The 14,992-nt window shown below is 42.0% G+C and overlaps 1 protein-coding gene across 1 annotated transcript in view; it reads left to right on the forward strand.

Moving 5' to 3' along the window:
• LOC126355256 (uncharacterized) overlaps window positions 1-14,992 on the forward strand; it is a 121,436-nt gene that overhangs the window by 58,512 nt on the left and 47,932 nt on the right. The window contains exons 8-13 of the mRNA XM_050005544.1: window positions 566-753; window positions 842-1,070; window positions 5,833-5,928; window positions 7,835-8,022; window positions 8,111-8,339; window positions 13,108-13,203. Of these exons, the coding sequence (XP_049861501.1) occupies window positions 566-753; window positions 842-1,070; window positions 5,833-5,928; window positions 7,835-8,022; window positions 8,111-8,339; window positions 13,108-13,203 (1,026 nt within the window). The remainder of the gene's footprint in view (window positions 1-565; window positions 754-841; window positions 1,071-5,832; window positions 5,929-7,834; window positions 8,023-8,110; window positions 8,340-13,107; window positions 13,204-14,992) is intronic.

A 14,992-nucleotide genomic window follows, 5' to 3' on the forward strand; every position in this document is an offset into this window, starting at 1 on the left:
TATAGGAGCTAGGAGAGTGAAAACATTGTAAGGAAATGAAAAATTGAAAATCTTGTTAATTTCATTTTGAATCCGTGTCATAGCGCCGGACTATAATTTTTTTACAAAACAAGGGATCACTGTAGCCCCGAAATCTTTTCAGTATAATTTGTTTTAGTGGCTTCCATGTAATAGAAACTTATGTATGAGCCACTCAAACAGAAAACAGGGAATATGAAACTTGTTGTTAAGTGTCACACACTTGTCCTGTGATTAATCCCTATTAATTCATGACGAGACATGTGGAATGAAACGAATAATCAGATTATATCTTACATGTATTTTATAGATGTGTTCTTGTTTGTTAAACTGCAACTTGAAGGGAGGAAACAAAGAGGTCGTATTTCGGCTAAGACCCATAGCCTGCAGCTGCAGCACTAGTTATCTCTGGAAGCAGAATTTTAGTTTTCAGTGAGATGATGTGATGGTGTAAATAAACATACGTGATTTGGCAATGCTCGAGAAGGTTAAAATAGAATCCAGGAGTAGGGATTCGCATTAACGAAGAGATATCGTATGTTCGCAGAGACGTCATGGATCCTGTCACGGAATTCCGAACTGACAGCAGAGCAGGAGCAGCAGGTGAATGAGAAGCTGGAGGCCCTTGGCCTGCCGCGGAGCCGCTACACAGACACCCCACAAGACCCACAACAGTGCACTGTCAGAGTCAGCACGTGCGACAAGCCTGCAGTCTCCCAGTTTAACGCCTCTGAGGTATCACTCAACGTAGTTAACTCCATTTCAACCGGGAACTTGTGACTGTTGAGCAGGTGCTGACCATTGTGCTCGTGTCTGTGTGCAGTACCTGGGCGTGTGGTACGAGATCGCCAGGTTCGGACTGGCTCCCTTCGAGGCAGGCGCCCAGTGTGTCACGGCAGAGTACTCGCTGGCTGGAGACAACAACGTGACCGTACACAACAGGATGTACAACACGACTGCAGGGGCCTTCAACGACATCACGGGCTGGGCCGAGTTTGATGACCCTAATTCCGGAGAGGCCAAACTTACGGTGCACTTTCCAGGTGTACCAGGTGAGTATGGAGAATTCAGAAATGAGGAATTATTCCCTTATTTCGTAGTTAGTTAGTGTGCTGCAAGCCGACAACATCAAGTAAATGAGGTAGTAAACACTATGTAGTACTCCTTTTATGGAAGAGAGTTATTTTAAAATGTGGACTTGTTGGTAGTTGTTAGTGCTACAAGGGCTAAATTAAGTAGTGACCTTAAAAATGTTAATATTGATTTCTCGCTAAGTCTATTTGTAGTTGAGCTTCCAATGTATGACAAACAAGTATCATCCCTTTTTTTAAGTCATCAGTCTTCTGTTCGTGTTATGAGGTCCACCAAGAAGTCCTCACCTGTGCCAATCTTTGCATCTCAGAGTAGCAATTGCAGTCTATATTCTCAGTTATTTGTTGTATGTATATCTGTCTCTGTCTCCCTCTACAGTTCCTACACTCTATAGCTCCCCCTACTAAAATGCAAACTATTCCCTGATTGCTAAATAGATATCCTACGATCTTGTCTCTACAGCGTGATTCCGGTCTGTGCCGTGTACAAAGTACCTCTTCTCATTTCTTACCTTTTCAGGACACCTGTTCTTCAACAGTCCTCCATAGTACGACATCTCAAATGCCTCGATTCTTGCATGTTCCGGTTTTCCCTTAGGGAATCTTTCACTGCCAAACAATGCTCTGCCCTATACGTCCACTCTCAGAAATTTCTTCTTCAAATTTTGACCAATGTTTGATACGAGTAGACTTCTCGTGGCCAGGAATGCCCGTTTTGCAACTGATAGTCTGCTTTTCATGTCCTCCTTGATCCGTCCATTATAGGTTATTTTGCTACGTAGGTTGCCAAATTCTTCACCTTCGTCTACTTCCTGTTCCCCGGTTTCAATGTCATATGAGTTCTCTTTTTAGTACTTCCCATTACTTCGGCTTTCCGCACTTTACTCTCAGTCCACATTTTGCAGTCTCTAACCATGCTTTCCAATCAGCAGATGCATTAGATATGCTTCACTTTCTCTCAGCATAGCAATGACATGAGCGAATCATGACACGGATATTCTTTCACCTTTAAATTTAATCCCACTATTGACATTTTCTTTCGTTTCTCGTCGTTGCTTCTTCGTTATAATGATTGAAGAGTAGAGGTAAAGACTACATCCATATATTATTCGTGCGACTGCTACGGTCGCAGGTTCGAATCCTGCCTCGGGCCTGGATGTGTGTGATGTCCTTAGGTTCGTTAGGTTTAAGTAGTTCTAAGTTCTAGGGGACTAATGACCACAGCAGTTGTGTCCCATAGTGCTCAGAGCCATTTGAACCATATCTTATTCCAGTTTTAATCCGAGCAAATTCTTCGTATCGTGCTCAGACTGTTGCATCTTGGTTCCTGTATGTATTGTACATTTCCTCTCTTTTTCTAAAGCTTACACATACATTACAGGGCATTAAAATTTCTATACCACGAAGATGACGTGCACAGGCGCAAAACTTAGCTGACAGGAAGAAGTTGCTGTGATATGCAAATGATTAGCATTTCAGAGCATTCACACAATGTTGGCACCGGTGGCAATACATACAACGTGCTGACATAAGGAGAGTTTCCAACTAATTTCTCACACATAAGCAGCAGTTGACCGGCGTTGCCTGGTGAAACGTTGTTGTGATGCCTCGTGTTAGGAGGACAAATGCGTATCATCACGTTTCCGACTTTGATAAAGGTCGGATTGTAGATTATCGCGATTGCGGTTTATCGTATAGCGACATTGCTGCTCGCGTTAGTCGAGATCCAATGACTGTTAGCAGAATATGGAATCGATGGGTTCAGGAGGGTAATACGGAACGCCGTGTTGGATCCCAACGACCTCGGATCATTAGTAGTCGAGATGATAGGCATCTTATCCGCATGGCTGTAACGGATCGAGCATCCACGTCTCGATCCCTGAGTTACAGATGGGGACGTTTGCAAGACAACAACCATCTGCACGAACAGTTCGACGACGTTTGCTGCAGCATGGACTATCAGCTCGGAGAACACGGCTGCGGTTACCCTTGACGCTGCATCACACACAGGAGCGCCTACGATGGTGTACTCAACGACTATCCTGGGTGCACGAATGGCAAAACGTAATTTTTTCGGATGAATCCATGTTCTGTTTAAAGCACCATGCTGGTCGCATCCATGTTTGGCGACATCGCGGTGAACGCACATTGGAAGCGTGTATTCGTCATCGCTATCGTGGCGTATCATCCGATGTGATGGTATGGGATGCCATTGATTACATGTCTCGGTCCCCTCTTGTTCGCATTGACGGCACTTTGAACTGTGTAAGTTACATTTCAGATGTGTTACGACCCGTGGCTCTACGCTTCATTCGATCCCTGCGAAACCCTACATTTCAGCAGGATAATGCACGACCGCATGTTGCAGGTCCTGTACGGGCCTTTCTGGACACAAAAAATGTTCAACTGCTGCCCTTGCGAGCACATTCTCCAGGTTTCTCACCAATTGAAGACGTCTGGTCAATGGTGGCCCAACAGCTGGATCGTTACAATAAGCCTGTCACTACTCTTGATGAACTGTGTTATAGTGTTGAAACTGCATGGGCTGATGTACCTGTACACGCCATACAAGCTCTGTTTGACTCAATGCCAAGGCGTATGAAGGCCGTTATTACGGCCAGAGGTGGTTGTTCTGGGTACTGATTTCTCAGGATGTATGCAGCAAAATTGCGTGAACATATAAACACATGTCAGTTGTAGTATAATATATTTGTCTAATGAATACACGTTTATCATCTGAATTTCCTCTTGGTGTAACAAATTTAATAGCCAGTAGTGTATTACCCTCAGAATTTCGAACACCTTACATAATTTTACATCGTCGGACGCTTTTTCCAGGTCGACAAATTTATGAATGTATCTTGATTTTTCTTGTAAATTGGTTGCACTTTCAACCGCAACGTTAGAACGTCCTCTCTGGTGTCTTTACCTTTTCTGCAGTCAAACGGAGCGCCATCTAACTCATCCTTAATTTTCTTCCCCATTTTTCTAAGTATTACTCTCGTCACCAATCTATATGCATGAGCTGTTAAGCTGACTGTGTGAGAACTCGCACAACTGTCGGCACTTGTGATCTAGGTAATTGTAGGGTTGATGCTTCTTCCGAAAGTCCGTTGGTATACCTCCACTCTCATGGCTCTTTTTTCCTATTGCAGACTTCCCTATCTCTTACGTGTCGACATCTTTTCGTTATTCCATGACGACATCAGGGAATTCCTCTTGTGATAGAGGCGTTCATTGTAGTGTTTCTAGCTATGTGCCATCTTCTTTGTGTTTAACAGTGGAATTCCCATTGCACTCTTAATTTACCACCCTTGCTTGGAATTCTGCTGAAGGTTGATTTGACTTTTCTGTATGCTGAGTCAGTCCTATTGAATATCATTTCGTTTTCAATTTCTTCATATTTGCGATGCAGGAATTTTCACATTAACTTCCCTACACTTCGTCTCTATTTTTTCGGAAGTGACTTGTCTCTCTATTTTCCAGAATTTTCGGGAACGGTGCATCAACTGAGGTATTTCTCTTGTTACTCATGAGCTCTTCGCCGTTACCTTCCTTGTACCTATGTTTTTCTCACCAACTTCAGTGATTGCCTTTTATAAAGATTCATTGCACTTCAGCTGAACTGCCTACTAACGCATTCATTATCAGAATATCTATAACCTCCATGACATGAAGTTTGTCACTTTACGCTTCAGTACCTCCGTGTCTCAATTCTTTGTGCATTGTTTGCTTCTGGACATTTTCTTAAACTTCAGTCTACTCTTGGACATTAGTAAATTATAATCTGATTCTGTATAAGCTGCTAGGAACACCTTATAATCCAATATCTGGTTTCAGGGTCTTTGCCTGAGGAAGAGGTAATCTAACTGGACTCTTCGTGTATCTTCCGGCCTTCTCCTAGTATACCTCCTCCTCTTGTGATTCTGGAACGGTGTGTTCACTATTATTAACTGAAATTCACTGAGTGTTTGTCCTTGTCATTCCTCCTACCAATCTCATATTCTCCTGTAACCATCTCCTTAACTGCATTCCTGCCCCCATGACTATGGCATTTCCATACCTCTTGACGTAATGAATTACTCATTCAACATCATAATATACTTTCTCTTTATCTTTTGCTTGCGTTGTTTGCACGTGAACCTGAACTATTGTTGTCGGTGTTATTCTCCTATCGATTTTTATCAGAAGGACTAAAGCGCTGCACTTATCACAGTGGCTCGATCTCTATCTTACCGTCCCATTCATTACGAATCATATCTCATTATACAATTTTCTGTTGCTGTTGATATTACCCCGTACTCGTATGACAATGAACTCTTGTCTGCCTTCCATGTCACCTCACTGGCTGCCAGTATATTTAGACTAATCCTTATCATTTTCATTTTCCGATTTCCCGGCTTTTCTAACACATTTTAAATTCTGAAATTTCGCGTTCGATACGTACAAAGTTGCACTTTCGTTGATTATTCAATATTTTTCTTTCGATCGCTGCTCCTTGGCAGTCTCTTCCTGGAGTTCTGAACGTTAGAATAATCGGCAATTTTCTGTCATTAGATAGATCACCATGACACTTTTAAGTCAAAAATAACTGCCAGACTAGCAATAAGAAGCCAACAGTTTTCGTAGATACCAAAGAAATAACTTTTAAAACTGCAAGTAGCAGCTAACCTGCGTACATATCTCTAAAAGCTCATTCAGTTCTGTTCCTTTGTGTTGACAGTGGCAGCTCCGTACTGGGTCTTGGACACAGACTACAAGAGCTACTCAATTGTCTGGGCCTGCAGGGAACCTACAGATGAAACTTCCAACATTACCGGTATGTACGCTGCAACCGATAATATTGCAACACTAGCCAAGGTAGCAAACAAAGAAACTCCGTTATTGGTAATACACAGTATAGTAATAAGTGTATATGAAGGATGGTGGAAGGATGTAATTCACATGTGAAATCGACTTTTCTTTCAAGTAAATTTACTCTGTTGTCGACTTTGTTTGAATATTTATGAGATGAAATAGCCTGGTTATTTTGCGATTGAGGGTTAGTCCAATATTTTTTTGTGTGTTAGGTGAAATGATAGCATGTTTGTAGGATGGTAAGGTTATGAGTTTTTAGTTAATAGGTATCATAGGTTATAACATTAGTCGAAGAAATTGCAGTATATCCGAATATGTAATGGAGGAGCTTGGTGGGTAGTGGGAGCCCGTGGAAAGCAGTGTCATTGATATATTAGGGCTGGTGGGTCGGGCCAGGTGGCTGGGGCATGTACACTCAGCAGCCAGCACATTGTGACCTCCTACTTAACAGCCGGTATGTCCACCTTTTTCACGGATAACGGCGGCGACGCGTCCAGGCATGCAAGCAATGAGGCCTTGGTTGGTCGCTGGAGGGAGTTGGCACCACAAGTCTCGGACAGAAACTATTCTGTTTATCTGCAGTGGGTATGTACTGTTGTAAATGTTTGTGGATGTGTTGAGCTGGGCAGAATTCAAATACCTAGCCGAAATTAAATCTCTTGGCAGATTAGGTTTCGCTGAGTGGTTTTTAGAGGCTACAGTATTTCGTATGTCTCCCGTGAACAGGCATAGAAGCTAGTGCGTTAAAAGGAAAAAATAATCACAATTGTTGAGGACCATCGTTGCAACTTTGTTACTGTCTTAAAGCCACATAAGGAATATTATTAAAACATTGCTACAGAATTTCCGTGATTTACTGTTTCTACCTCCGGACTATAACTTACAAACAAATCATTTCTACTGATGTTGACTACTCCGACTCCCCCTCACTACTGCTTGCAATCTTCCTCAATACACCACAGATTCTCTCCCCTCCGACTTTTACACACACATTACACAATAACCATAGAAAGTTTGTACTCTTCCATCACCTAAGTCCATCCATTCCCAGTGCACGTAACATCACTTTCAGTGTATCTGATTGTAATCACTGAAGACATTAATTTCTTGAATCACTATTTCTACGCTAGATATGACTTAACTAACAGCGACAGAAACCAACAGTTATTATTTATCTTCAAGTCACTCGCTTATATCGTATAAATGTTTCACCTTTTATGTTATTTTGTGCCGATTTATGTGTAATAAAAGCTATTAAAGCGAAGTCCGAAATATCTCTACTGCTAAGATCCCGTTTGCCACGTATAGGAGCTAGGAGAGTGAAAACATTGTAAGGAAGTGAAAAATTGAAAATCTTGTTAATTTCATTTTGAATCCGTGTCATAGCGCCGGACTATAATTTTTTTACAAAACAAGGGATCACTGTAGCCCCGAAATCTTTTCAGTATAATTTGTTTTAGTGGCTTCCATGTAATAGAAACTTATGTATGAGCCACTCAAACAGAAAACAGGGAATATGAAACTTGTTGTTAAGTGTCACACACTTGTCCTGTGATTAATCCCTATTAATTCATGACGAGACATGTGGAATGAAACGAATAATCAGATTATATCTTACATGTATTTTATAGATGTGTTCTTGTTTGTTAAACTGCAACTTGAAGGGAGGAAACAAAGAGGTCGTATTTCGGCTAAGACCCATAGCCTGCAGCTGCAGCACTAGTTATCTCTGGAAGCAGAATTTTAGTTTTCAGTGAGATGATGTGATGGTGTAAATAAACATACGTGATTTGGCAATGCTCGAGAAGGTTAAAATAGAATCCAGGAGTAGGGATTCGCATTAACGAAGAGATATCGTATGTTCGCAGAGACGTCATGGATCCTGTCACGGAATTCCGAACTGACAGCAGAGCAGGAGCAGCAGGTGAATGAGAAGCTGGAGGCCCTTGGCCTGCCGCGGAGCCGCTACACAGACACCCCACAAGACCCACAACAGTGCACTGTCAGAGTCAGCACGTGCGACAAGCCTGCAGTCTCCCAGTTTAACGCCTCTGAGGTATCACTCAACGTAGTTAACTCCATTTCAACCGGGAACTTGTGACTGTTGAGCAGGTGCTGACCATTGTGCTCGTGTCTGTGTGCAGTACCTGGGCGTGTGGTACGAGATCGCCAGGTTCGGACTGGCTCCCTTCGAGGCAGGCGCCCAGTGTGTCACGGCAGAGTACTCGCTGGCTGGAGACAACAACGTGACCGTACACAACAGGATGTACAACACGACTGCAGGGGCCTTCAACGACATCACGGGCTGGGCCGAGTTTGATGACCCTAATTCCGGAGAGGCCAAACTTACGGTGCACTTTCCAGGTGTACCAGGTGAGTATGGAGAATTCAGAAATGAGGAATTATTCCCTTATTTCGTAGTTAGTTAGTGTGCTGCAAGCCGACAACATCAAGTAAATGAGGTAGTAAACACTATGTAGTACTCCTTTTATGGAAGAGAGTTATTTTAAAATGTGGACTTGTTGGTAGTTGTTAGTGCTACAAGGGCTAAATTAAGTAGTGACCTTAAAAATGTTAATATTGATTTCTCGCTAAGTCTATTTGTAGTTGAGCTTCCAATGTATGACAAACAAGTATCATCCCTTTTTTTAAGTCATCAGTCTTCTGTTCGTGTTATGAGGTCCACCAAGAAGTCCTCACCTGTGCCAATCTTTGCATCTCAGAGTAGCAATTGCAGTCTATATTCTCAGTTATTTGTTGTATGTATATCTGTCTCTGTCTCCCTCTACAGTTCCTACACTCTATAGCTCCCCCTACTAAAATGCAAACTATTCCCTGATTGCTAAATAGATATCCTACGATCTTGTCTCTACAGCGTGATTCCGGTCTGTGCCGTGTACAAAGTACCTCTTCTCATTTCTTACCTTTTCAGGACACCTGTTCTTCAACAGTCCTCCATAGTACGACATCTCAAATGCCTCGATTCTTGCATGTTCCGGTTTTCCCTCAGGGAATCTTTCACTACCAAACAATGCTCTGCCCTATACGTCCACTCTCAGAAATTTCTTCTTCAAATTTTGACCAATGTTTGATACGAGTAGACTTCTCGTGGCCAGGAATGCCCGTTTTGCAACTGATAGTCTGCTTTTCATGTCCTCCTTGATCCGTCCATTATAGGTTATTTTGCTACGTAGGTTGCCAAATTCTTTACCTTCGTCTACTTCCTGATCCCCGGTTTCAATGTCAAATGAGTTCTCTTTTTAGTACTTCCCATTACTTCGGCTTTCCGCACTTTACTCTCAGTCCACATTTTGCAGTCTCTAACCTTGCTTTCCAATCAGCAGATGCATTAGATATGCTTCACTTTCTCTCAGCATAGCAATGACATGAGCGAATCATGACACGGATATTCTTTCACCTTTAAATTTAATCCCACTATTGACATTTTCTTTCGTTTCTCGTCGTTGCTTCTTCGTTATAATGATTGAAGAGTAGAGGTAAAGACTACATCCATATATTATTCGTGCGACTGCTACGGACGCAGGTTAGAATCCTGCCTCGGGCCTGGATGTGTGTGATGTCCTTAGGTTCGTTAGGTTTAAGTAGTTCTAAGTTCTAGGGGACTAATGACCACAGCAGTTGTGTCCCATAGTGCTCAGAGCCATTTGAACCATATCTTATTCCAGTTTTAATCCGAGCAAATTCTTCGTATCGTGCTCAGACTGTTGCATCTTGGTTCCTGTATGTATTGTACATTACCTCTCTTTTTCTGAAGCTTACACATACATTACAGGGCATTAAAATTTCTATACCACGAAGATGACGTGCACAGACGCAAAACTTAGCTGACAGGAGGAAGTTGCTGTGATAAGCAAATGATTAGCATTTCAGAGCATTCACGCAATGTTGGCACCGGTGGCAATACATACAACGTGCTGACATAAGGAGAGTTTCCAACTAATTTCTCACACATAAGCAGCAGTTGACCGGCGTTGCCTGGTGAAACGTTGTTGTGATGCCTCGTGTTAGGAGGACAAATGCGTATCATCACGTTTCCGACTTTTATAAAGGTCGGATTGTAGATTATCGCGATTGCGGTTTATCGTATAGCGACATTGCTGCTCGCGTTAGTCGAGATCCAATGACTGTTAGCAGAATATGGAATCGATGGGTTCAGGAGGGTAATACGGAACGCCGTGTTGGATCCCAACGACCTCGGATCATTAGTAGTCGAGATGATAGGCATCTTATCCGCATGGCTGTAACGGATCGAGCATCCACGTCTCGATCCCTGAGTTACAGATGGGGACGTTTGCAAGACAACAACCATCTGCACGAACAGTTCGACGACGTTTGCTGCAGCATGGACTATCAGCTCGGAGAACACGGCTGCGGTTACCCTTGACGCTGCATCACACACAGGAGCGCCTGCGATGGTGTACTCAACGACGATCCTGGGTGCACGAATGGCAAAACGTAATTTTTTCGGATGAATCCAGGTTCTGTTTAAAGCATCATGCTGGTCGCATCCGTGTTTGGCGACATCGCGGTGAACGCACATTGGAAGCGTGTATTCGTCATCGCTATCGTGGCGTATCATCCGATGTGATGGTATGGGATGCCATTGATTACATGTCTCGGTCCCCTCTTGTTCGCATTGACGGCACTTTGAACTGTGTAAGTTACATTTCAGATGTGTTACGACCCGTGGCTCTACGCTTCATTCGATCCCTGCGAAACCCTACATTTCAGCAGGATAATGCACGACCGCATGTTGCAGGTCCTGTACGGGCCTTTCTGGACACAAAAAATGTTCAACTGCTGCCCTTGCGAGCACATTCTCCAGGTCTCTCACCAATTGAAGACGTCTGTTCAATGGTGGCCCAACAGCTGGATCGTTACAATAAGCCTGTCACTACTCTTGATGAACTGTGTTATAGTGTTGAAACTGCATGGGCTGATGTACCTGTACACGCCATACAAGCTCTGTTTGACTCAATGCCAAGGCGTAAGAATGCCGTTATTACGGCCAGAGGTGGTTGTTCTGGGTACTGATTTCTCAGGATGTATGCAGCAAAATTGCGTGAACATATAAACACATGTGTTTTGTAGTATAATATATTTGTCTAATGAATACACGTTTATCATCTGAATTTCCTCTTGGTGTAATAAATTTAATAGCCAGTAGTGTATTACCCTCAGAATTTCGAACACCTTACATAATTTTACATCGTCGGACGCTTTTTCCAGGTCGACAAATTTATGAATGTATCTTGATTTTTCTTGTAAATTGGTTGCACTTTCAACCGCAACTTTAGAACGTCCTCTCTGGTGTCTTTACCTTTTCTGCAGTCAAACGGAGCGCCATCTAACTCATCCTTAATTTTCTTCCCCATTCTTCTAAGTATTACTCTCGTCACCAATCTGTATGCATGAGCTGTTAAGCTGACTGTGTGAGAACTCGCACGCTTGTCGGCACTTGTGATCTAGGGAATTGTAGGGTTGATGCTTCTTCCGAAAGTCCGTTGGTGTACCTCCCCTCTCATGTCTCTTTTTTCCTATTTCTGACTTCCCTATCTCTTACGTGTCGACATCTTTTCGTTATTCCATCACGACATCAGGGAATTCCTCTTGTGATAGAGGCGTTCATTGTCGTGTTTCTAGCTATGTGCCATCTTCTTTGTGTTTAACAGTGGAATTCCCATTGCACTCTTAATTTACCACTCTTGCTTGGAATTCTGCTGAAAGTTGATTTGACTTTTCTGTATGCTGAGTCAGTCCTATTGAATATCATTTCGTTTTCAATTTCTTCATATTTGCGATGCAGGAATTTTCACATTAACTTCCCTATACTTCGTCTCTATTTTTTCGGAAGTGACTTGTCTCTCTATTTTCCAGAATTTTCGTGAACGGTGCATCAACTGAGGTCTTTCTCTTGTTACTCATGAGCTTTTCGCCTTTACCTTGTTTGTACCTTGTACCTATGTTCTTCTCACCAACTTCAGTGATTGCCTTTTATAAACATTCATTGCGCTTCAGCTGAACTGCCTACTAACGCATTCATTATCAGAATATCTATAGCCTCCATGACATAAAGTTTATCACTTCACGCTTTAGTACCTCCGTGTCTCAATTCTTTGTGCATTGATTGTTCCTGAACATATTCTTAAACATCAGTGTACTCTTGGAAATTACTAAATTATAATCTGATTCTGTATTTGCTGCTAGGAACACCTTATAATCCAGTATCTGGTTTCAGGATCTTTGCCTGAGGAAGAGGTAATCTAACTGGACTCTTCGTGTATCTTCAGGCCTTCTCCTAGTATACCTCCTCCTCTTGTGATTCTGGAACGGAGTGTTCACTATTATTAACTGAAATTCACTGAGTGTTTGTCCTTGTCATTCCTCCTACCAATTTCATATTCTCCTGTAACCATCTCCTTAACTGCATTCCTGCCCCCATGACTATGGCATTTCCATACCTCTTGACGTAATGAATTACTCATTCAACATCATAATATACTTTCTCTTTATCTTTTGCTTGCGTTGTTTGCACGTGAACCTGAACTATTGTTGTCGGTGTTATTCTCCTATCGATTTTTATCAGAAGGACTAAAGCGCTGCACTTATCACAGTGGCTCGATCTCTATCTTACCGTCCCATTCATTACGAATCATATCTCATTATACAATTTTCTGTTGCTGTTGATATTACCCCGTACTCGTATGACAATGAACTCTTGTCTGCCTTCCATGTCACCTCACTGGCTGCCAGTATATTTAGACTAATCCTTATCATTTTCATTTTCCGATTTCCCGGCTTTTCTAACACATTTTAAATTCTGAAATTTCGCGTTCGATACGTACAAAGTTGCACTTTCGTTGGTTATTCAATATTTTTCTTTCGATCGCTGCTCCTTGGCAGTCTCTTCCTGGAGTTCTGAACGTTAGAATAATCGGCAATTTTCTGTCATTAGATAGATCACCATGACACTTTTAAGTCAAAAATAACTGCCAGACTAGCAATAAGAAGCCAACAGTTTTCGTAGATACCAAAGAAATAACTTTTAAACTGCAAGTAGCAGCTAACCTGCGTACATATCTCTAAAAGCTCATTCAGTTCTGTTCCTTTGTGTTGACAGTGGCAGCTCCGTACTGGGTCTTGGACACAGACTACAAGAGCTACTCAATTGTCTGGGCCTGCAGGGAACCTACAGATGAAACTTCCAACATTACCGGTATGTACGCTGCAACCGATAATATTGCAACACTAGCCAAGGTAGCAAACAAAGAAACTCCGTTATTGGTAATACACAGTATAGTAATAAGTGTATATGAAGGATGGTGGAAGGATGTAATTCACATGTGAAATCGACTTTTCTTTCAAGTAAATTTACTCTGTTGTCGACTTTGTTTGAGTATTTATGAGATGAAATCGCCTGGTTATTTTGCGATTGAGGGTTAGTTCAATAATTTTGTGTGTTAGGTGAAATGATAGCATGTTTGTAGGATGGTAAGGTTATGAGTTTTTAGTTAATAGGTATCATAGGTTATAACATTAGTCGAAGAAATTGCAGTATATCCGAATATGTAATGGAGGAGCTTGGTGGGTAGTGGGAGCCCGTGGAAAGCAGTGTCATTGATATATTAGGGCTGGTGGGTCGGGCCAGGTGGCTGGGGCATGTACACTCAGCAGCCAGCACATTGTGACCTCCTACTTAACAGCCGGTATGTCCACCTTTTTCACGGATAACGGCGGCGACGCGTCCAGGCATGCAAGCAATGAGGCCTTGGTTGGTCGCTGGAGGGAGTTGGCACCACAAGTCTCGGACAGAAACTATTCTGTTTATCTGCAGTGGATATGTACTGTTGTAAATGTTTGTGGATGTGTTGAGCTGGGCAGAATTCAAATACCTAGCCGAAATTAAATCTCTTGGCAGATTAGGTTTCGCTGAGTGGTTTTTAGAGGCTACAGTATTTCGTATGTCTCCCGTGAACAGGCATAGAAGCTAGTGCGTTAAAAGGAAAAAATAATCACAATTGTTGAGGACCATCGTTGCAACTTTGTTACTGTCTTAAAGCCACATAAGGAATATTATTAAAACATTGCTACAGAATTTCCGTGATTTACTGTTTCTACCTCCGGACTATAACTTACAAACAAATCATTTCTACTGATGTTGACTACTCCGACTCCCCCTCACTACTGCTTGCAATCTTCCTCAATACACCACAGATTCTCTCCCCTCCGACTTTTACACACACATTACACAATAACCATAGAAAGTTTGTACTCTTCCATCACCTAAGTCCATCCATTCCCAGTGCACGTAACATCACTTTCAGTGTATCTGATTGTAATCACTGAAGACATTAATTTCTTGAATCACTATTTCTACGCTAGATATGACTTAAATAACGGCGACAGAAACCAACAGTTATTATTTATCTTCAAGTCACTCGCTTATATCGTATAAATGTTTCACCTTTTATGTTATTTTGTGCCGATTTATGTGTAATAAAAGCTATTAAAGCGAAGACCGAAATATCTCTACTGCTAAGATCCCATTTGCCACGTATTGGAGCTAGGAGAGTGAAAACATTGTAAGGAAGTGAAAAATTGAACATCTTGTTAATTTCATTTTGAATCCGTGTCATAGCGCCGGACTATAATATTTTTTACAAAACAAGGGATCACTGTAGCCCCAAATCAGTTCAGTATAATTTGTTTTAGTGGCTTCCATGTAATAGAAACTTATGTATGAGCCACTCAAACAGAAAACAGGGAATATGAAACTTGTTGTTAAGTGTCACACACTTGTCCTGTGATTAACCCCTATTAATTCATGACGAGACACGTGGAATGATACGAATAATCAGATTATATCTTACATGTATTTTATAGATGTGTTCTTGTTTGTTAAACTGCAACTTGAAGGGAGGAAACAAAGAGGTCGTATTTCGGATAAGACCCATAGCCTGCAGCTGCAGCACTAGTTATCTCTGGAAGCAGAATTTTAGTTTTCA

This window comes from Schistocerca gregaria, chromosome 1 (assembly GCF_023897955.1).
Source record: "Schistocerca gregaria isolate iqSchGreg1 chromosome 1, iqSchGreg1.2, whole genome shotgun sequence".
NCBI classification, from domain to species: domain Eukaryota; kingdom Metazoa; phylum Arthropoda; class Insecta; order Orthoptera; family Acrididae; genus Schistocerca; species Schistocerca gregaria.